The sequence below is a fragment of the Dunckerocampus dactyliophorus genome, chromosome 7 (assembly GCF_027744805.1).
Source record: "Dunckerocampus dactyliophorus isolate RoL2022-P2 chromosome 7, RoL_Ddac_1.1, whole genome shotgun sequence".
In the NCBI taxonomy this organism is placed as follows: Eukaryota; Metazoa; Chordata; class Actinopteri; order Syngnathiformes; family Syngnathidae; genus Dunckerocampus; species Dunckerocampus dactyliophorus.
The window spans coordinates 16,427,939-16,450,876 of NC_072825.1; the positions used below are offsets into that span (position 1 = coordinate 16,427,939).

Consider the following 22,938-nt stretch of genomic DNA (forward strand, 5'->3'; position numbering starts at 1 on the left):
TGCCATGCAAATTGAAATTGTGATTGACGTTGGAATTTGAAAGTGGAGTAAGTGAGGTTTGCTGTTTATGTAAAACCATGTACACATTTATTTTCTTACGTCCAAAAACTACAATTGTCAGGGTCGGTCATCAGAGTTCACTGCATCATGTAAATATCTGGTTGGTTGGGTCTCTAAGTCATGAACTGTTACTCGGTTTTTGTGAGAATAGACTCAGCAGTTGGAGTATATATACAGTATGAATATACAGTAAATGTTACATCAGGGTTGTCCAAACTGCGGCCCGCGGGGCAAATGCAGCCCGCCATCCATTTTTCAAAGTCTAAAAATATAACTGACGATGGCTCATGCATAACATGTACTTAGCTGTTTTGTACTTTCATCGATTAAACAGTAGATGGCGGATCGTGTCTTGAGCAAGGGTCTCCACAAGGAAAGCGATCACAGAATAAACTTGTTCAGGTTAACCAGAAATGGCGGAACCAAAGAGATGCACGATTGCAAGCGAGAACAATGCTTGAGGCCGAATCGGTGACAAAAACATGAAGATTGAAGTGAAATCTGCTGATGGATATCTGCCAAAGTGGCTCTCACCGTTTGACGCGCTTCAGTTCAATGTCGCTATGGACCTCTGCTGCCATCCAGCCGCAGACTGTGGTACTGCAACGCGCGCGTTTACTATTGCATGCTGAAATGTGCTTATTTGTAGTATTTATTCATCGCTTAACACCTTTTATGAGTACTTCTTAACGTTCTAAAGTCTGTTTTAAAATGATCTTACATGAAGTTTGATGGTTCAGCGTCGAACCGGTCGACCTTGAACCCAACTTTCTCAAAAGTGCGTGTGATTTCAGTTGTCATGGGTCCAGACAGGATCACCAGTGGGATCCTAATCATCATTAGGAGCTAATTAACTGTAGAGTAGACCAATTGTCTTCATTCTTCATTTAAACCACAGGTGTCCAAAATGTGGTCTGGCCTTGTTTTTTATTGGGCCTTAACACATGGTAGAAATAAAATTCAACAAAAAAACCTCCAGAAAAAATGTGGAACATAGAATAAATGAATAAGAGAATAACATGAGAATAAAGAAAGAGCAAAAGCTTACCAATATATCCGAATTGCATCCTTTGACTTTTCAGTATGCGGCTCTTGGTGGATAAAGTTTGGACACCCCTGCTATAAAGACTTTGACCAATTTTCATGATTCGGTTAGAGTCTGAAAAGACAGCAAATAAGCGAACTGCAAAATTTGGTCTCCCCGTTATTATTTTTTCATCATCTCTTTATGAATTTTCTGAATCTCTGTCCTCGCTCCTTGACCAACTGTGTGATGACACACACAGGAGTGTTTCAATGCTGGCCACTTTGCCATCCTTCTATTGATCCTTCAAAGGCTTCACCTGGCACAGCTTGATATATAACAGTTGAATTATGTGAAGACCCTGATAACATTAGAATTCTTAAGAGGAAAAAAAAACAAACAAAGAAAGGGATGGCGAGGAGGTTTGTGAAAAATAGAGGGGGGATCTGATGGAGGGGAGTGAGGAAAAGCCGTGAAAAGAGATGCAGAGTGAAAGACAGCCGCTACTATATTAGAGCACATTAACATTCAACCGATGTGCCATTCTCCCCACATTGGAAACATTTACAATTTCACAGCATTTTAAGCCCTGTTAAGCAGCATGTGTGTTTCCTGAAACATGAGGGGGCTCAAAGGAAATACTACTTTAAAAAGGAGCTTCGTTGTTCTTTTACATAGAAAAGGTGTTGAAGGAAAATGAAAATGATTCCACATGCAGTTAACTGTCAAACACATCCAATATTCCAATCAATCAATCAATCAATCTATCATCTGATTGTTATTCTCACAGTTGCACTGGCAGTATTTACAAATACTTGAACACCGAAAATTGAGTGCAAAAGGAAAATAATATCCAGACAATGCGCTACACACACTCCTTGTTTTTTTTTGGTTTGTTTTTTTGGTTTTACATTCATTTGAGAACAAATATGATTTTTACATGTTGAACTGAAAAAAACCCACACCTGTTCTCTCTTAACTCTCCACTTTGCTTTTCTCTTTGGTACCTGACAGCGGAGGACACGTGTGGTGGCACCCTGAGGGGCTCCAGTGGCTTCATATCCAGCTTTGATTTCCCCAGCGGGGACTCCCCTGGTGTTGGTGGACTGGGTAGCAGCGGGGAGTGTAAATGGACCATTCTGGCTGACCCGGGGGATACCATCTCATTGGTGTTCACTGAATTTCAAATGGAGGAAAAGTCGGATTATCTAGAAGTGGAAGGATCAGAATCGCCAACTATATGGTGAGTGCTGGTGTGTTTCTGTCTTTCACTAGGAGCTCACATTTAAAATATGTACTCATCTGTTTGAACGTACTTTAGTTTATTATTATTATTTTGTGTTTTGTGTTTCCCCACACAAACGTGAATCCAGCACATAGTTGACCTGATGTATCACATCACTGGAGTTTACCGTATGCTCCTTGTATCTATTACACATTCATGTGACTTTATCGACTGGTAGTGCTTTGAAACTAACATGTTTTTATTGGATGACGCGTATGGTCTGAGGTTATTAAGTGTAGCGCATCTCTCTTGTTACAGTCCAAACCAGTAGAAACCAGTGACATGGACTTAAGTGTGACCATTAAAAAAATGTTTAAGTTGATAAGTTGATGATGCAAAGAAACCCCAGAACAAACAAGCAAGTAATCACACTGCACAATTGCCCCTACACGTAACCTTAATTGTCCTCACTGACTTTTTATGTCTATCTGTCTGGCCATTGGCCAAACAGATCTTCCAGTATCTCAGCAGACATACAGTATCATCATAATGATAATCAACAGCTCGGAAATCTCAGCTTTACCTACTTAACATTGAGGTACTTTTTAGGTAAAGAGATTCAAGTTTTAACCAAACTCAATTATAGAGCCACAATGCGTTTCACTAGGAGACCGAAAGAAATTTAACCACATTGTCAATCACAAAATATAAAATCATAAAAAATACATTTAAAAACAGCTTTCTACTATCAAGGTCTCAACCTGCCGTACGAGAATGAAGAGTACAGACAAGGACAGTTTTGTTTGTCGAATGAGAGAACCTTATACATATTCTAGTTCAGTGGTCACCAACCTTCTTGAGGCTAAGATCCCTGCTCTCAGCCGTGAACCTGTGCAAGCTCTACCCCCTAGAAAATATACAGTGGTGTGAAAGTGTTTGCCCCCTTTCTGGTTTCTTATTTTTTTGCATGTTTGTCACACTTAAGTGTCTCCGATCATCATACAAATGTAAATATTAGTCAATGACAACACAAAACTGAAGACAAAATCCATTTTTGTAATTAAACCTTTTATTATCAAGGGAGAAAACAAATCCAAACCTACATGGTCCTGTGTGAAAAAGTGATTTCCCCCTAAACCTAATAACTGGTTGGGCCACACTTAGCAGCAACAACTGCAATCAAGCATTTGCGATAACTTGCAATGAGTCTCTTACAGCGCTGTGGAGGAATTTTGGCCCACTCATCTTTGCAAAATTGTTGTAATTCAGCCACATCGGAGGGTTTTCCAGCATGAAGCGTCTTTTTAAGGTCTTGCCACAGCATCTTAATAGGATTCAGGTCAGGACTTTGACTAGGCCACTCCAAAGTCTTCATTGTGTTTTTTGTTTGATCTTTGTCGGGGTCTAGCTTGTGAGCAAACCACAACTCTGTTTGGCTTGTTGGCTTAGTGTCGTGGGCGAGCAACTGTAATTGAGGAGAGAGGGGCTTGTCAATGCCTTATAACAGTCAGCCTTAACAAGTCGCGTCACCGCAGATTTTTTTGGAAGTGCACATTTATGGAGTTATATTTGTGCCTTAATTTTGAGGTAGCCATATTAACGTGCAGTAATTACTGTTGTGTGCGCAGACACATCGCTGTGCTCTTTCACTCCCTCTCTCCCTCTCTGTCAACCTCGGCACGCTTGTCGCTCAACACTTGCTTGCGGGCCGAGGCGTGCTGGTGTGGCGTGCGCTGGTGCCTCCGGCCAGGTTTTGGGAACCGGGCTCTGTGCTGGGGATTTCAGGTTGCATGCCTGGAGATCGGTGAGGCGTAAGGATGTGTTGTGGTCACAATGTGTGCCTTTTGGTCCCTCCTTGGGAGGGAAGGGCACTAATGTGATCTTTATTTTTTTCTAATATTCTGGCGATCAATTGGCCATGTCCAAAAGATCAACCGGTAGATCGTCAATCGACGTGTTTGCGACCCCTGCTTTATTTCTTATGTTATTATTGAGAAAGCTCCTCTGATAAAATAGTTCCAAAACATCTTGAGCCGCCAACTTTATCAGGAAGGATTTCCGTCCACTGAGGATATATTAATGACAGCTTAATCGTCTTATGGGGCAGAGTACAGTGTAGGAAGTCTGTTTTGCTGACAACTCTTAGGCTTTTCTGCTTTTTATCACAGCAGATTTCTATCACATATCTTGAAATGAGTTTATTGATTTTCTGGTTGTCACAATGTTGGTGTGAGGCTACATTTCAGTCATGGAAAATCTGAGTTTCCTTCTGATAAAAAGCAATACTGAGGTGTGGCTGGACCAAAGATGACTTTTTGTTATTCTTCTGACCTTTAATATGATTGCACAGCTCCAAATACAAAGGGCAAATGCAACCAGCTGTAGATTACATGTCAATCATTGCATAATTCTGGACAAAAACCCATCTTTGCAGACAGTTTTTTTTATTGTTATGCAGTGTTTCACTATTCGCAGCAGTTTGGATGTAAGAGGTGCCTGCTGATGATTACAATTTTTTTTTAATTACCATTTTCACTACATTGTTTTGGATTTTGTTGTACTTCGCTATTATTTCGTGTACTGTTATCCCAGGATGTGAGGACATTGTGGCTGGTACAATCAATAAAGCCTTTTATTAAAGAAAGACAAGCTCAAATGAAGTGGCACAACACACAAAAATGTAAAGTAGCAAAATAACGAAAAAGGTTAGGAGGCACAGCTATGTCTAATATAAAACTTACCATGGGAGGTGGAAACAGGACCGTGTCCAACAAAGCAGAATAAATCCAGGAAACAGGAAAAGTGAGATGCAAACGGGGTGCTTCGAGCACACAAAGTCCAACAGAAAACGAACATCCAATGGAAGCAAAAGAAATTAACTGAAGCCCCAGCACAACCTACCATGCTTTCCGGTGTATAAGCCGTATAAGCCACACCCACTACATTTACAGAGAAAAACAGATTCGTACATATTTCAGCCGCACTGGATTATAAGATGCACATGTCCAAGTCATAAAATGACATATTGTGGCACGTGTGACTTTGTGAGGACCAGGCAGCTCTTTATTTGACAGGAGCCAATCATGAGCTATGAGAAAACTCACAACGAGCTTATCGACCCATCGGAAATTGCAGGAGGTCATTACTCAATATAACAGTCTGACTCATGGTTTCTTACGAAGAACGTTAAAATCATCACTTAACAGTTAATATACAAGACAAATACCTATATGAGTTTAAAATTTAAAAAAATAAGCTATTTTAACTTCTTCCCATAATGCATTGTTCCCAGCACAGCAGTTCATTGGCCAGCGGCTGCCAGATGGAGCTCATGAGCTGGCTCATACTCTTGGAAGCATACTCTTGGCCAATGAACTACTCTGCTTTATGCACCAGAGGGAGCTCATGAGCTCAGCGCCCTCTGGGAGGTCATGAGCTCCCTCACCGGCACAGATGGCAGCTGTTGGCCAATGAACTGCTTTGCTTTAAACAGAACCGGTAAATAGAACCCTAATTACCAATAGCAAATAGGTGCGTTCCGAGTTCCCTCAAGCAAGAGTAAAGGTGAGTTATACGGTTTTAAACAGGAAACAGAAAAAAACAAAATAAAAGCACCGTACAGGAATTAAACCAAGAACCAAAGAAAGAGTCAAACCTGCCGTGACAGATTTATTATTTTGTTCACAGGAAAATGAAAACCTACTCATTTATTCTAAACCTACTCATTTTCTCCCCTGGTGTTTTAAAATACATTTGTCCTACTGATGTCTGGCGTGGGATTTATTTTGGCAGGAGTTATACCCATCTATCCATCCTATTTCTCTGCTGCTTATCCTGAGCAGGACTGTGGTCAGTTGACAGTCAATCACAGGGCACATATAGACAATTAACCATTCACACTTACGTCAACACCTATGGACAATTTGGAGTTAGTTCCAGTTAGTTTAGTCAATTAGTCAAACATCCATAGTTTTGGGATGTGGGCAGGGAAAAACCACGCATGCATGGGGAGAACATGTAGTCTCCACAGAGAGATATTCCAGTGGAGATTTGAATTCAGATCTCCAGATTATGAGGCCGACCATGTGGCCACAGTTGTCTCTATAAGAATAAAATATGTTCTGCCATTACTCCCTAGTGTTCTGATTTCATAGAAGTACACTCACCAGAACCTTTTTGACAGTAATAAATGACTCTGTCTATACTTGGGGTGCCATCATACTTCCAGTGTGTGTGAAACAATGACACCAGATATTTCCACTTAACACTCTGGTCTCAAGGATGGTGGCCACGGCGGGACTCATTACATTTGTATATTAATGAGATCGCCACACTCTCTTTCAGCCCTCATTCGATCAAATTCGTTTTTTTTTCCAACCAGATAACTTTAATATGCCTCACAAAGCCATGCTAAAATCTAGTAATAGTCAATGAGACATGCCAAATAGATGATATGAAGCATGGTGAAACTTGGACAGAACCAACCAGCAAAAAATCAGTGCATTCGTGCCAGGAAGTTATCTCCACAAAGCCATATTGCTTGTCTATAAAGAAACTAAAATCAAAACCCAGAATGATTCTGTACTGTTCAAATGGCAGCACATTTTGTCAGAGCCCCTTTTTCCAATTGAACCTTCTCATCTTTAGTCACTCAGTATGCATTGGAGGAAATACACTCACTTATTCTTATCTATTAAGGAAACCGGGCCCACTTTTTCTCAAGTAAATGATTTCTTTCGCTTTTTTATTTCTTCATAACTGCCAAGTGGCACGCATGAATGTTTTTAGTGAAGGAGCCTTTTTCAAGCCAACATTTGGGTATTTCTTGAACTTGAATGAAAGCAATGAAATAAAACATTATATGAAGCATCCTATTTTAGCTATGAAATGCCATGATGGCTCATGGCTATGTTGCCTGACAGGAGACCTGTAATGTCTTTTTCAATTGAAGAAACAATCCTCACACCTTCCTCATGTAGCACATGTACAGTGGTGTGAAAAAGGGTTTGCCCCCCTTCCTGATTTCTGATTTTTTTTTGCATGTTTGTCACAGTTAAATGTTTCATGTCATCAAACAAATTTAAATAGTAGTCAGTGACAACACAACTCAACACAAAATTCAGTTTTTGAATGAAACTTTTTATTATTAAGGGAGAAAAATCCAAACCTTCATGGCCCTGTGTGAAAAAGTGATTGCCCCCTAAAGCTAATAACTGGTTGGGCCACCCTCAGCAGCAACAACTGCAATCAAGTGTTAACTGCGATAACTTGCAGTGAGTCTCTTACAGCGCCGTGAAGGAATTTTGGCCAACTCATCTTTGCAAAATCGTTGTAATTCAGCCGCATGAACCGCTGTACCGCACACCGTAGGTACAATGTTGTTTTTCTGCATTACTTTAATGCCAGATGGAACACACATCTTCCAAAATGTTCAACTTTTGCAAACTCTCTTCTAAGACTTTTTAACTTGAAAAATACATTTGAGGTTTAGGCAAAACATAAATGTCTGTGTACCAGCTATTTTAAATGTGGTCTTTCCAGTGTGCGTTTTACAATGCATTTCATTCGCTAGGCCTACATACTGTAGCTGCATGACTTTTTAGTGCTGACTGAGCAATCATCAGTGTGGTGGAGATTTAGGATATAAGCAGTCAAATTAAGATGTCCCATGTTCTTATAATGGGATGTACAGTACAAGTACGTATTGCCATTGCTTACTTACGATACGATATTTGGCAAATACAAACAGTGGCTGTCCACACAAATCTCAACAAGACAATAATATATGGGTAGCTTGCCCATAATAAGACTCACATTGTTTTGAAGTGGAGGTGAGAGGTTTTTAATATACGGTACATGGAAAACCTATTTATTAGAGCTAGAATGTAGTTTAATGAAGTGGCCAGGTGAATGATTAGTCTGCCATTTGGCCGCTAGCCCGTAATTATGGGAAGCTCAGTTTCTCTCCATCACACTCCTCTTGTCTGTCTTCTTTCACCACTTTCTTTTCCTGTGAATTTCTGTCCCTGCGGTCACTCGGCAGTAAATGCCAAATAAATTATATGGATAAACAAACCTCTGAGATGACTGCACACACAATAAAACTGACATTAACGTGTGTGTGCATACACATAGAGTAAACAAAAAGTTATCACGTTGTTTTAGAACCCTGCACCATGCTCCGGCAGTCCCAAGCCTCTATTAAACAGTCAGAATAGCTGTGTGTGTGTGTGTGTGCGTGTGTGTTTGTGTGAACGTGAGTGTATGTTGACAGACAGTGCAGGGATTGCGAGACAACAGAACAAAGTCAGAGCTGGTTAGCTAGAAAAATGAGAAGGCCCTTGGCAGTTTTAAATCTCTACTAGAGCATCCCTGACGTTACATCCTCCACGCTAAATGAAATGATTTATCTCTCACACCGATAAAGCCAGGAAGATAGAACTCAGCAACACCTACTGAAAAGTACTACATATACCTCTGCACCTAAATGCAGTAGATCCCTGCTTTTCAGGGGTACGTTCCGGGATCACCTGCGAATGGCCAAAATCCCTAGTTAATAGAGGCACCCATAAAAATGTCCATTTTTGACATACAGCTCGCTCCCCCTCCAAACCCTCATGCTAGCTTGAAGTTGACATTCTCCTACAATTTCAAATCAACATTTGCACACTCCCTTTCTCTCTTCAATAACCATTGTTCCCTAGCAACACAATTCAGGTCTAAACCTTAAATGTGGCTCACAGACTTATTCAACATTTAACCTGTAATAGAAAGGAGCGCACCGCTAATGAATGATAATGTAAGATGATGAACGAACCGCTGGAGTTGGCGTCACGGAGGAGAAGTTATCTATAAGTTTCACTTTTGCGTCTCACAGCAACTATGGTGGATTCGAGGATTACCGAACAAAGTGTGAAATCTCAACTCTGGATGAAAAAACATGATCAATTATGACATATTTATCGATTATTAACAACTAAAGGTGAATGCAAAGTGTTTCAGAGAAAAAAAAATGCAATTTGACCAAAAATCTGCAAATTTACGCGACTGCTGAATCATAGTTGTGCAGAATCCAATGTAAACTCATGCTTTGATTTGTGTTGTATCATCTGGTAATTGAATTAACAAACTGTGGGAACATTTTGCAGAACTTAAGGGTGGCCATTTATCAATGTCACACACACACACACGTTCACATTAAAAATGTGTGTGGTGGTTTGTTTTTGCTTCAAATATGTTGAGTTCAGTTATGCTTGCCGCAAGGATGTTCCAACCTGCGACATGTAAACTTGAACGACTGCAATCAGCCCACGAATGGCCATGGAAATCATTAGATAAAATAAATACATCAACACGCCACACAATGAGGAAATCATCTGCAGTGGCTTGATGACATGGCGCTTAGCATTTGTCAGGAGGATTCCGTCAAGCAATTACACTGGACTGTTTGTGTGTGATCATTTGGATGTTTAAATTCACAAACTAATTAACTGCCATTATGTTGTGTCGCGATGTTTTTTTAACATCACAATCACTCCAAATGAGACCACACCATTGTTTCTGCTGCAGGTATTTAAGTATGCATTATCTATTGTTTCACAAAATAAACACCGAGTAAGCTTTCACGTTTTTCTGTTCCTTAATTGGAATATCATGTATGTTTGTTTATTCCCCAGTGTATGGAACAACAATGGAGAACGATTGACAGTTATTGACTCATTTGAACTCATTAACCAAATAAAAGAGAAAATGAATTCCTTTATGAGACCTCAAGAGGGGAAATTTAATTGAAATGCATTCACTGAGTTATTGAACATAAACATTCTGCACACACAGATTACACATACAGACTTGCAGAAGCCAGATTGTGTTGACGTGCAGTAATCGAGGTAAAAGAGGTAAGGACAAGCAAGAATAAGTGGGCTGACACTTCTTCAGTGACTTCCATTGAAACTGGGAAACCTGCCACACGAAATCGCCTGTTAATCATATCTTAATTTTTTGTTGAATAAAATACCATAAAAAAAATTAATTAACCCAGTTTTGGGTTTCTTGAAACAAAAGTTGAAGCTATTTCACGTTTGTTGTGTTCTTCATCTTTAGGTTGACTGGGATGAATATTCCAGCACCCATCATCAGCAACAAAAATTGGCTGCGGCTGCATTTTGTGACAGAGAGTAACCACCGTCACAAAGGCTTCAGGGCTCAGTATCAAGGTAAGACACACTTACTTCATTTGCACAGCATTATGGGGGGAGGGTTACTTGAAGAGAAAGGCCCATCATTGCAAATAAATGCACACCACAGTTACTAAACAAAGCGTTTTTGATCTTTCTTAACTGCATAATAAGCAGTTTTATTAATAGCTCCTTTGTCACAGGCAGACAGTTTTTTTTTCCCTGCTGTTTTCTTCAACGGGCCTTTTGTAATGTCATATTTGTGGGATAAACAATGCTTTCTCAGCTCTGGCTGAACAGTCGGCCATAACCTTGGAAGGTTGTCTGGCCTGGCGTCACAGTCCCTCCCTTTATGTACGTTTCAATATAATTGGTCTGCCAGACGTTTGCAACTCTGTTTAACCATGACTACATTTCGGTAAATTGCAGATTAGTTTTTTTTATTGAGTGATATACTTCTGAAAACTCTTTTTACCGGGTGAAGATGAACATTGGATGGTTGTATTACGAAGTATGTTTTCAACAGTAAATGCACAAGTTGCAGATCTGTAACCCTCGTAACTGTGATTTTGACAGCTATTTAACCTTCAGTGTGGTCCTCTGGGAGGACGTATTCAGGAAGCCTTATTTTGCTTCACGCTTCATCCATCGCTAGAGGTTGTTTTTCTTGACGCTTCATTCAACTTGATGACAGAAGATTGCATCACCTGGCTTTTGTATGGAGTCATGCCCCTGTGTGCTAAATAGCATCATAACAATGTAGTCTTCAGGCGTCTTTTATATGTAATTTGTCCCTTTAATCTCCAATATATCCAATATATCATTCATGGTTGCTGGGTTGGTTGGGTTTTGAAGCGTACTTATTGTAACCCATTGGAATGCATCAAAGCCTTTTTATTTTAACAAAGGATGCCCACCAGCACATATCACGCTGATGTATTATCTAGGGAAAGACATGTACTGCATTTTCTCACATTCAGTACTGTAACTTATTTTATATACGTAAATTTGTCTTTTGTTCTTTGTCCAGTGAAAAGCTCTGGAGAGCTTAAATCCAGAGGGGTAAAGTTGTTACCAGGGAAGGACAACACTAACAAACTGTCTTTGAGTAAGTCCTTTATTTTTCTCATTCAACTGTTTTCATTGGAGTTTTTTATTTCTGTAGGGTTTGAGTTCTGGGTCTTTGTTTTTTTTTTCATGTCATCTTGGCGGCATCACTTAATGATAGAGGTAACCTACAGTGTTAAGGTTTAGCAGAAGAGCTGTTTCTATCTTTGTGGTGACGCGGTTATCCCACTTTCACTGGAATTAGACTCACCTAGATTATTATCTGTCTATTGCAGCAACATTCAGATTATGTTTCCATTTAGTCCCTTTCTCACTTGTTCAAATAGAGTGGAGCCTCATTGATCCGTTGTACAAGGTCAGACAAAACCTGAATCTTTTTTTTTTTACCAAATCAAATTTTCCCATAAAAAAATAACGCTAATCTAGGTAATCTGTTTTGAACCACCAAAAATGTTAACGCAAACCACTTAATATTGAAGAATAATAGTTTTACAGGCAGAAAACAATCGCATATAAGTGATGAATGAAAGGGATAAATGAACAGTTAACGTCGCTTTTACCTCGATTGACAAAGACGACGATGAGACAGCGGAGACCACGCAGACACCAGCTTCATAGTTTGCTGTGAGTTATTTCTTGAATTCAATAGAGTTTCTCACCTTTTTTTTAATCAAAAGCTGTCGTGATCAATAAGAAAAGCAGAGTGGGGTAACTGTGTTAGTGAGCAAAGAGTTACAGAGTGAACCAGTGATTACATCATAGACGGACGTAGGAACTGGCGGTCATTTACTTCTGGTTCCGGTTTCCATTTTGAGAGCATGCTAACATGTTAATGTTTTCTAATAAAGACACATTACAAAGTGTATTAATAACACAACAAGACGCACCATATGGTATTGTACGACGACCGAAAGATTGTACGTGTGTGATTCCGAAACATACGTTATCAGGGGAGTACGTTAACTGAGGTTCCGCTGTAATCCACTTGATAGATATTTTCTTGTTAGTGCACAATGTGATCCAAGCACATATTGATAGTCAACCTTGACTGACTATTCACTTCACCTCAGACTGTACTGGTGAATGCGTTCTAATCTCTTGCAAATTAGCATAATCTGGAACACAGTACATTTTAATTTCACAGTGAGCCAAAATACTTAGAGTCTTTATGAACTTATTTGTCATGGATTCTGTACTGCACTGAGATTTGAATAATGTAGATTACGCAAATAATTTTAACTGGACTATACACGACATCATTTAACGCACTATCATGTGCTTTGAGTGCCCTCTGGAGTCACTGTGCACCATTACCAAATAATAACCTTCAACACTTAACGTGACAGAACATTAACTTGCCAATGAACAGTACTGAGTTCTAGGGATGCTCCGATCAGGGTTTTATGCTGCCAATTCCAATACTGATCATGCATGAGTGAGATCGGCCGACACGATCACATATATTAAATGTACATTTTTACATTTATTTATGATGAGTGCTATTGGCCAGGGACACCTTATGGGGGAACAATTTAGGGTAATTCCAAGGGCCCAGCAAAAAATAGGTAAATAGATAAGTATTAAAAAATAAAAGGTAGGGCCCAACATGATTGATTTTTTTTATGGGTCCCGGAAATCCTGGCTGTGATCTGGAAAAAAGGAACCATAAATCACCTTCATTTTGACAAAACCATATTTGACCTATGTTTTTAAGATAATATGTACTGTTTGTGGAACTCACAGAGGATGAGACTCCTTTTTTAAGAAGACTTTCGATGTGAGGATACCTTGGCTGATGGAACTCTACATCAGTTACCCCTTTTCCACTGTGGTGAACTTTGGTGTTGGTGCTGGATTAAGTTCGCAGCGGCGGTGGAACCGTGTTGCCTGCGCACTGACACCAGTTTCATTTTCCATGGTCCTGTGGACCCGTGTCTTTACATCACAAGGGTTACGCCTCCGATCAGGAAATAACATTTCAAGTGTTTTTAATGAAAACACACTCACCATAGTCCTTGACACTACACATTATTTACAGGTAAAAATATAAATATAGACGTGCAAAAATGTAAAAATGAAGGTGCAAAATGCAAAACATTTTAACAAAGATTGCACGTTGGAGGCTTTGGGTTTGTGGGGAGCTCAGAGAGAGGGGAGGATGATCCATCTCATCACCATTGTTTTCTGACAGAACGATAAAAACACATTAAACCAGAACACAGGTGCACAATAGATGTTACTTCTTACATAACTAGAACTTTACAATGAAACTAGTTTGCTGCTAGGTGTGGTTTCATTCATGTGACAATAGCACGTTAGCATGCTAATGTTCACAGCAGGCTAGTATTTACACCCAAAACTGTGCTGTGAACATTCAATTAAACAAATCCAGGCAGGTCTGACTTGTGCCGGAGTCTTCTTTTAGCCTCCAGGGTATTTGTGGAGTTCAGAGAAGTACAGCTTTGTGGTATTTAACAAACGCTGGTGTCTGCGGCCCAAAACTTTGTCCAGCTCCTCAAAATAAGGCATTACTCTCCTCTGACCACTGCCACTCCTGCCGAGGTCTTTCTGCTGGACTCTCTAGTCCTTCTTTAATTGCTGAAGTTTGTTATTTGTTATTCGAAAGACCGAAAAAAAACCTCAGCTGCAGCCATCTCGCCTCTTGATGCATTCTAGTATTGGCAGGGTTCTTGTCGCCGTTTCAAATTTCTTCTGCACTTCTTCAAATGTCCAAATGGACAAGAGACAGCAGTTTTCTTCTGATGTCCATGTTTTTGGAGCATTCTGGACATTTTTTTTAGGTGATCGCCCCCACCACCTCAACGGTTCACTCACTTTTCTCAGACAGGCAGTAACATTTTCAAACATTTCTCCGTTTAAACACTCTCAAAAAAGTTCAAACCTTTGTTTGAATTTTAGCAATCAACGTACAGTTAGGGCACAAGAAATTATGAAGTCACTCACACGCAGTCCACTCCTGTTGCGGTCCTCCTTCTTCGAACCGCAGATTCATTTACAAGCTAGCAAGCTACCAATGACATGCAAGACACATCGGCTCGTAGGAGATTGATTGACAATGGTCTACAGCCAGTTAGGATGCAGAAAACAATGGGCGGTGCAGACAGACAAGCGAGGGAAGAGAGACACTCAACTTCCCACAATGCAATTGTTGTTAAAAGGCCAGGCTCGGCCTGTAACAGCGTTCATGTGCTGTACAAAAAAAAAAAAAAGAAGCACGAAAATTCGGCGAAACAACGAATCCGCGAAAGATGAACCACGATAGAGCGATGGAACACTGTACCCCTTTTGTTCGAAGCAATTGGTGAACCATGACAGGAGTGAAGTATGTGTAAACTGTGCGGGCTGCTTGCCAGTGTGCAAAGAAAATATTGAAATGTTAAAAACTTTATGGCTTGCATAATTTCCATGGATTAGTCGATAATGCGACGTGAACGCACCGCAACCTATGCTTTAAACCCTGCGGGCGCTGCGTATCAGAGCATGTCTTAGCGTGTCTCATTCTCATGAATGGGTTAACTTTCCACCACCGCTTGGAGTAAGTCGGGGGGAATTCTCGAGTAACTTGTGTAGCCTCTTTGATCTTCCATGTGAATTTGTGTTCATAATGCCCAAAGCGATGTCTTCTAGTCAGCAATTCCCTCTTCCACACTCTCAGCTGCCTCTCTTTTTCTAGTTTATCGCGTCCTTCATGCTCTTCGCGCATGCTCCTTCTGCAGCTGTGAGATAGTATAGACTTACCTTTCTTTTCTGCAATGAGATCTTCTACTCTGGAGTTGAACATCCTGTAGTAGTAGTAGTACTTTATTAATCCCACAGCAGGGAAATTCACTTGTTACAGCAGCAAGCAAGATACACAAGTAAAGAATGCATAGTGACATAGTGAATATAAAATGGTTCAGGTGTTGTAGAGCCTGATAGCGGTCGGTATGAAGGACCTGCGGAACCTCTCCTTCTTACACCATGGGTGTAACAGTCTGCTGCTGAAGGAGCTGCCCAGGGAAACAACAGTGTCATGTAGCGGGTGAGAGGTGTTGTCCATGATGGATGTCAGCTTAGCCAACATCCTTCTCTCCCCCACTTCCTCCACGGAGTCCAAAGGACCGTCCAGGGCAGAGCTCGCTCTCCTGATCAGTCTATTGATCCTGCTCCTGTCCCTGTCCGTGCTGCCCCCTCTCCAGCAGCCCACAGCATAGAAGATGGCTGAGGCCACCACAGAGTCATAGAAGGTCCGTAAGAGAGTCCTGCACACACCAAAGGACCTCAGTCTCCTCAGCAGGTGGAGGCGACTCTGGCCCTTCTTGTAGAGGGCGTGGGTGTTGACGGACCAGTCCAGTTTGTTGGTAAGGTGAACACCCAGGAATTTGTAGCTATCTACCAACTCTATGTCCGCTCCCTGGATGTTCACCGGTGTGAAGTGGGATGTTTTCCTCTGGAAGTTAATGATCATCTCCTTTGTCTTGCTGGTGTTGAGTTGCAGCTGGTTAAGCTCACTCCAGCTGACAAAGTCCCTGATGACCGTCCTGTATTCCAGATCGTTCCCCTCCGAAACACAACCAACAATGGCTGTGTCATCGGAGAACTTCTGGATGTGACACTGTGTGGAGTTGTGTGTGAAGTCCGAGGTGTAGAGGGTGAAGAGGAAAGGGGAGAGCACCATACCCTGAGGGGCACCTGTGCTGCAAAGTACCATGTCAGACACACAGTGACAGAGTCTCACTTACTGTGTGTACTGTAGGTCTGTAGGTCTGTTTCGTGGCATCATGCGGGACACAGCAGGACCAAATAATGCCTCTACTGCCTCAGGGATGCGCAAAGTGGTGGTGACGAACACAAACAGTGCGCAAACTAGTGTTCACGCTTTTCAAGCGTGCCATAAATACAGAAATAAATGACACGCATTGCCACGGCAAATTGCAGGACAATGCGGAAGCAAAATGCGTGCAAGTGTGAACACCGATATGCAGTAGTTCTTCAAATGCCTTATTAAACTCAAGCTTTTTAACATGCTACGTCGGAAAGATATTTTCTGTGGTTTGTGTTCCAGGATGCAAACTTTACATCACTCTCACAAATATAAGTTCCACACAGCAGACATGTTCGGTTTTCTGCTGCACGCCTGCGCAGTGTGAAGGAAACGGGGAGAGGGACACTACCCAAGACATTACAGTAGGACACTACACTACACACAGGGTTCTCTGCAGGCTGTATGCTACTATAGTACAAGCCACAAGTGACCGTTTTTTGTGATTGGCATTGATCGGCTTTTCCGACATGCTTTTCCATGTAAACGGGCCGATACTGATACTGATTGGTGGTTGATCGATCGGAGCATCCCTATTTAAACATTACTACCTCATACCAAAACAGATTTTCAGTAGCTTGCCCTTCTCATGTAACCAAACCAAACTATTATAAACATATTTCTGTTGGAAGATATCAGCTAGTCAACTGAATGTTACTTATTGTGTCCCACCAATGGTAACCTATAGGAAGACTATGGATTCATAGTCAGTCCGCATCCGACATAGGCATTTTTTGTGGAAAGAACACAGGTCAGAGTTTTGTTTAAAATGGATTAAATTCATGTGTGTGTGTTTTTTTTTTAAAGGAAATTAGTCAACATGGGCCAAAAATGGCATCTGTGATCAGGTTACGACCTGTTTTCTCTCATTTTAAAATATGATGCAGTTGTACACCTCTGCAAACTCCTGTACAACCACCGTAATAAACATATTGCCATACGGGTATCTTACTTCTGTGTCAATCAACACTATTTGTCTAAAGACAGCACTTGTGATACATTTCCTTAGGTCAGTGCTTCTCAAATGATGGGGCGGGCCTCCCTGGGGAAGGTGCGGCGAACTGACTCTTGAATACGCTTGTATGCTTCACATCTCTCCATTTTCTTGCATTTTATATTTATTTATTTATTTGTATATTTAAGAAGAAAGCATATCAATTTTGCTGGATACATGCCGTATGGTTGGTTTTTCATACATTATCATTTGGATAGCAACAGTTGCCCAGAGGATGCCCAGTACGATGCAGTAGCCACAGGATGCAATGTGGCTGTGACCACATTTCAACTTCATGTTACTCCTTTTGCGGCACGGATCACTGATTCTATTTTGCATAGTGAAGGCAGTAGAGTTGTACAGTATTTACCCTTGACGCTACATGGAGTGTGTATTCCCAACCTCCCTGCCAAATTGCTGACCTTTAAAAAAATCTGTGATTCTGAAAGATGGAGCCAATTTGTCTGAAAACATTTTTTTGCACCACACACTGAAAAGTCTTCCTGCAGCGAATGTTTTTGGGAGTGCAAAGTTTCATAATTGGAGTGTCTCCGTCAAAGCCTTTTATTGTGTCTTGTTTTTGTTCAGTGAATGAAGGTGGAGTCAAGCAGTTGTCAAATTACTGTCCTGATCCAGGAGAGCCCGAGAATGGCAAAAGGATTGGTTCTGACTTTAGGTAAGATGGTGGCTTTGCAGTTCAAGTGAATGAGTTCAGACTGTGACAAATTCCTTTCTTATTTCACAATTTACAATTGCAGGAAAACGTGCTAATTAGTATAACGATGCAATAAACAACATCTACAGTATATATTAAAGTATATAATACATGCAGAAAATGATGTATGATGGGTGTGTATCTACTGTTGTCAGACATCGATTAGCTCCAGCTGCAATAACGCTCACACTTCTTTCTTTAATGACCATCATTTGCTTGTGACAGGAATCTAACCAGCTAAATAGTCCGCGAGAGCTGTGGTTTCTCACAGAGTTGACGTGAAGTGATGTCATGTGCGACCCGGGTGCCATTTGTAGTCAATGGCTCATTTTTTTTCTTGGCTCGCGACACATTGTAGAAATAAAATAAAAAGGAAAAAAACAATAAATGGGAAAATACAGCAAAAAAAAACAAAAACGTAACAAAAACAGCTGAACAATGATGTTAATAACTAATAATATTATAAAGCTCAGTAGTTTAAAAAAATTAAATACAATATATAAGAATACTGTATATGACATTTAACATTTTAAAACAAAATTTAAAACAATTTCAAATAAAATATATATATATATATTTTCAAGGACTATTAAAGATACGACTATGTGGAGCATATCTGCTTCTTAGTCAGGGGATCTAGCTTTGAATCCCCGTTGAAACATCTCTGTGTGGCGTTGGCATGTCTTCCCCGTGCTCGCGTGGGTTTTTTTTTCCGCTACTCCAGCTTTCTCCCACATTCCAAAAACGTTATATTAGGTACTCTAAATTGTCAATATGTGTGATTGTGAGTGTGAATGCTTGTTTGTCTACGTATATGTGCCCTGTGATTGACTGGCGACCAGTTCAGGGTGTACCCCGCCTCTCAATTGAATTATTTAATCCATTATATTGTTTATCTACAAAAAAAGGGATATTGATTGATGTTCACATAAAATAATAAAAATGACATTTCGTCAGGAGTTACTTTTTCAGCAATTGATTGCTTTTTCAGGCATTAATGATGTTTATCTTCCCAGCATCGGAGCAACTGCTCAATTTATCTGCGATGAAGACCATGTGCTGCAGGGTTCCAAAACGATTACCTGCCAGCGCGTAGCTGAAGTCTTTGCAGCTTGGAGCGACCACAGACCTGTCTGCAAGGGTGAGGGAGGCATCTCAAGAGCTAATACAACACTTTGATTGAGGCGCTACCTCTGGATAGAGGTCTGATGCAGATAGAGGAAAGTAAATTCCTCTTAATTATAAATGAAAACCACTGCTACTTTTCCATTTCAAATGTTCTGTCTGTTTTTGTTTCATAATACCTGGAGGAACTTCCAGATCTGATTAATGTTAATGTAGTTAATAGACCAATTTTGTGCACACAATAAATTACTTTGTCACTTTGCAATACAAGAGTTATTACCGTTCCCTATGCACATTACTTCATCGATTGTGTTTGGAATTAAACACTTCTAAGCATTGATTCAAAGAAAGGCATGATTTAACACTGTGATCAGTTTTAAATTTATGTCTTACTCTGTTGCAGTGAAAACATGTGGGTCAAATCTACTGGGACCTTCAGGAACATTCACATCCCCGAACTTTCCCATCCAATATGAGAGCAATTCTCAGTGTGTGTGGATCATCACTGCCAGTGATCCCAATAAGGTAGTACAGCAGAGTGAATAGATGTTCACCTTTACTAGCAATGGAGGCATCTTTTAATATGCATTGCTTGTTTTATTGCATCTAATGAAATCACAGAGCTCCTGCTGCAAATAACAGCTCTTCGCAACCAAACTCATTTTCTTCATCGTGTTCTTCAAACAACTAATTGAACTGGGATACACTCCATAAAGTATACACTGGTAGACACTATAATGGTGTACACTTTAAGTGCCGTTGCAATCATTTGTTTCCAGTACATAACAATAATTAACAAGGCAGCACTGCTTATGATACAAATGTAATCCCCTCTACAGGCAAGCTGTGGCCATGCACTTCCACGGGTATCATGCATTTGGGCCATCAAAAACAGCTGATGATTTAATTCCTAATGTCAAATTGACTTATTAATTAAACAACTGGAAAACAATTGATCGAGCTATTGAATGGGAAATATCTTTGTGTGGAATTTATAGAGGTTACTTGAATGTATGTATTATGTATGTATTAGTTTAGTTAGTTGCATTGTATGCATTAGTTTAGTTAAAGCATAATGACAAATTAGCATTGGACCCTGTTTCACAGTGAGTGAACCGTCACCTTTTTCCCAAGTGAGAACTCCATCACTCCTCTGAAAAACAATTGCTGCAATATTCCCCCACTGAAGGCATTTGTATGCGTATCGGCCTGTGTGTTTTCCAAGGGTGTCTCAAGGTGGTAAAAGGTTACAATGAATATGTTTATATTTTGCATTCCATCACAACTGTCAATTAATTTACATAGCCACAGTGCATTGTAGCGCAGTTCTTACTCAACTACCAATTCAGTCATGGCTATTGGCAGATAAACAATTCTGCTCAGTTGTCAGGACCAACACAAATTGAGAGAAATAATGATTGAATGAGGACCCACTTGTCCCTAAAGTGAAGAGGCCAAAGCTGTTTTCCCAATGGTCATTACTGCTCTCCGGCATCAGGTCTGGCTCACAATTGGTATTCTGTCCAGTTAGTCATACACACGGAGGTGTCAGCTCACTTTGTTATTGTTTATTAGCGGGACAGAGTGCACATTCAGAACTCGGTAGGACTAGCAAGTGCTGGAGCAGTGTACCGGCATGCGTCCTCTAAGGAAAACTGACTTGGCAGAAGAAAGTTGCTCCATTAGTGTTATTATGGTAATTATGCTTATGCCTGCATTGTGAGGGGACAGCTATGAATGGATTTTTTTGCAGACTTCAAACATCCTCATGGCTAGAGAGAGGGACTGATTAGGATGAGCAATTGGTCAACATATGTGTATCATTAACAGATGTCACATTTATATCATTCATAACATACAGTCCATCAACAGCACGGGGAGATTCTAGGCTGACATAATGAAGCCTTTATATGAAAGGCTGTTTAATTTAGTTTAAAATGTGAGTTTTGACAAACAAATCAGTATTTTGGACTAAAGTTGTCCCTGCTTTCAAATAGTATTTAATTTGTGCTCTGAAGTAATGCGGAGTTATACAACTGTTATATTCTGTTTTGCTCCAAGGCAAGGGTGCTCACACTTGAGAGCTACTTTTAAAATGACCTTGTCCCAAAGATCTACCTCCTGCTATAAACATAGAGAATACATGTATCTGTATTTAGTATATTTATAAATGTGTATTTATGTACATTGTGCATGTATATCAGGGGGGCACACACTTTTTTCAGTATGCAAGTTACAAGTCAAAACGATCTACCTCTTACTATAAAATAGCAGAACATACAACATATATATCAAATTTAACCGCTAGGGATTTAAATGCTAGGGATTTAAATCTCTTTGTGATAGACGAGCTCATTTGAATCTAAATACGCAAATTACGATGCGATTCAAAAACGATATATTTTAAAAACAGAACGATTCAATACCATTCGATACAGTGTACAACCGATACGATTTGATTTGATTCTACGGTTAATGTTTGTTGATGTAAACATTCATTTTACATGATAAAATAAAGATGCCAATAATATGAAAGTATATGAAAGTACTCTTTCTTACAGTATGTTCAGAGCACTTCATATCCGCAAGTATGCTGTAAGGAACTGGCAAATATTAAGTCAACAACATACAACAATAACATCCATCCATCCATTTTCTATACTGCCTCTGCTCATTAGGGTCGCAGGGGTATGCTGGAGCCTATCCCAGCTGACTTCGGGAGACAGGTGGGGTACACCCTGGACTGGTCGCCAGCCGATGGCAGGGCACATATAGACAAACAACCATTCACACTCACATTCATACCTATGGACAATTTAGAGTCTCCAGTTAACCTAACTTGCATGTTTTTGGCATGTGGGAGGAAACCGGCGTATCCGGAGAAAACCCACGCACGGGGAGAACTCCACACAGAATTCGAAGATTCGAACCCAGGTCTTCCCGATCTCCAGACTGTGACTGTGACCACCGTGCGGCCTACAGAATAACATGTCAACATTTTTCGCACAGACCAAAAAAAAACTTGCTGAATGAACATACAGGGTATTTTTGTTTGATGGGATCAATATAAAATATAGCAATGAAAAAACAAGTCAAGTGTATCCATGCAAAGCTAAGTATATAGCACTATTTGTCACATGGGTGCATGTGCAATGCTGTGTTAGTTTGGAAAATTAAACAATGCCATCCTCAAAATGTCATAACAATAGTGAGAGTGCAACATTTCAGACTGAGCATAGTGTTTTCTACACTCCAGGTGGGTAACAAAAGTGCAACATTTCAAAGTAAATAAGTTCCAAAGCCAAAAAGGTACCATACTCACCTCTGTCGGTGTGGCTGGTCAAGATATGTTGTAGTCCCTTTGGACTTCAGAGCTGCTTTGCATGGTCTACAAATGGCATGGTTTTGCGTCCATCTTGTAAAATCCAAAGGGTTCCAAACTTGAGTCTTTTGGGTTTTTTTTGCTGATGTGTTGAAAATCTTTCGCTGTGACTAGCTAGCTAGCGCATGTGCCCTGGTATTGGCTGTCGACCAGTCCTGGGTGTACCCCGCCTCTCGCCCATAGTCAGCTAGGATAGGCTCCAGCAGACCCCCTCCACCCTAGTGAGGACAAGCACAGAGACAGGCACAGAAAAAGGATGGATGGATGGATAGCTAGCTAGCGCTAGCTCATCTGCTAACATCCATTCTTGTCTTCAGTCATGGAAAGCTATAGAGCATGCGCAAAA

At 40.4% G+C, this 22,938-nt stretch overlaps 1 protein-coding gene across 6 annotated transcripts in view; it reads left to right on the forward strand.

Moving 5' to 3' along the window:
• LOC129185423 (CUB and sushi domain-containing protein 3-like) overlaps window positions 1–22,938 on the forward strand; it is a 307,190-nt gene that overhangs the window by 82,431 nt on the left and 201,821 nt on the right. For all 6 annotated transcript variants that reach the window (XR_008572067.1, XM_054782498.1, XM_054782497.1 and 3 more), the window contains exons 5-10: window positions 2,099–2,327; window positions 10,413–10,525; window positions 11,517–11,594; window positions 17,959–18,046; window positions 19,102–19,226; window positions 19,614–19,735. Coding sequence is in view for 5 of the 6 variants with exons in the window: in XM_054782498.1 (XP_054638473.1) it covers window positions 2,099–2,327; window positions 10,413–10,525; window positions 11,517–11,594; window positions 17,959–18,046; window positions 19,102–19,226; window positions 19,614–19,735 (755 nt within the window). In the remaining variant the exon portion in view is untranslated. The remainder of the gene's footprint in view (window positions 1–2,098; window positions 2,328–10,412; window positions 10,526–11,516; window positions 11,595–17,958; window positions 18,047–19,101; window positions 19,227–19,613; window positions 19,736–22,938) is intronic.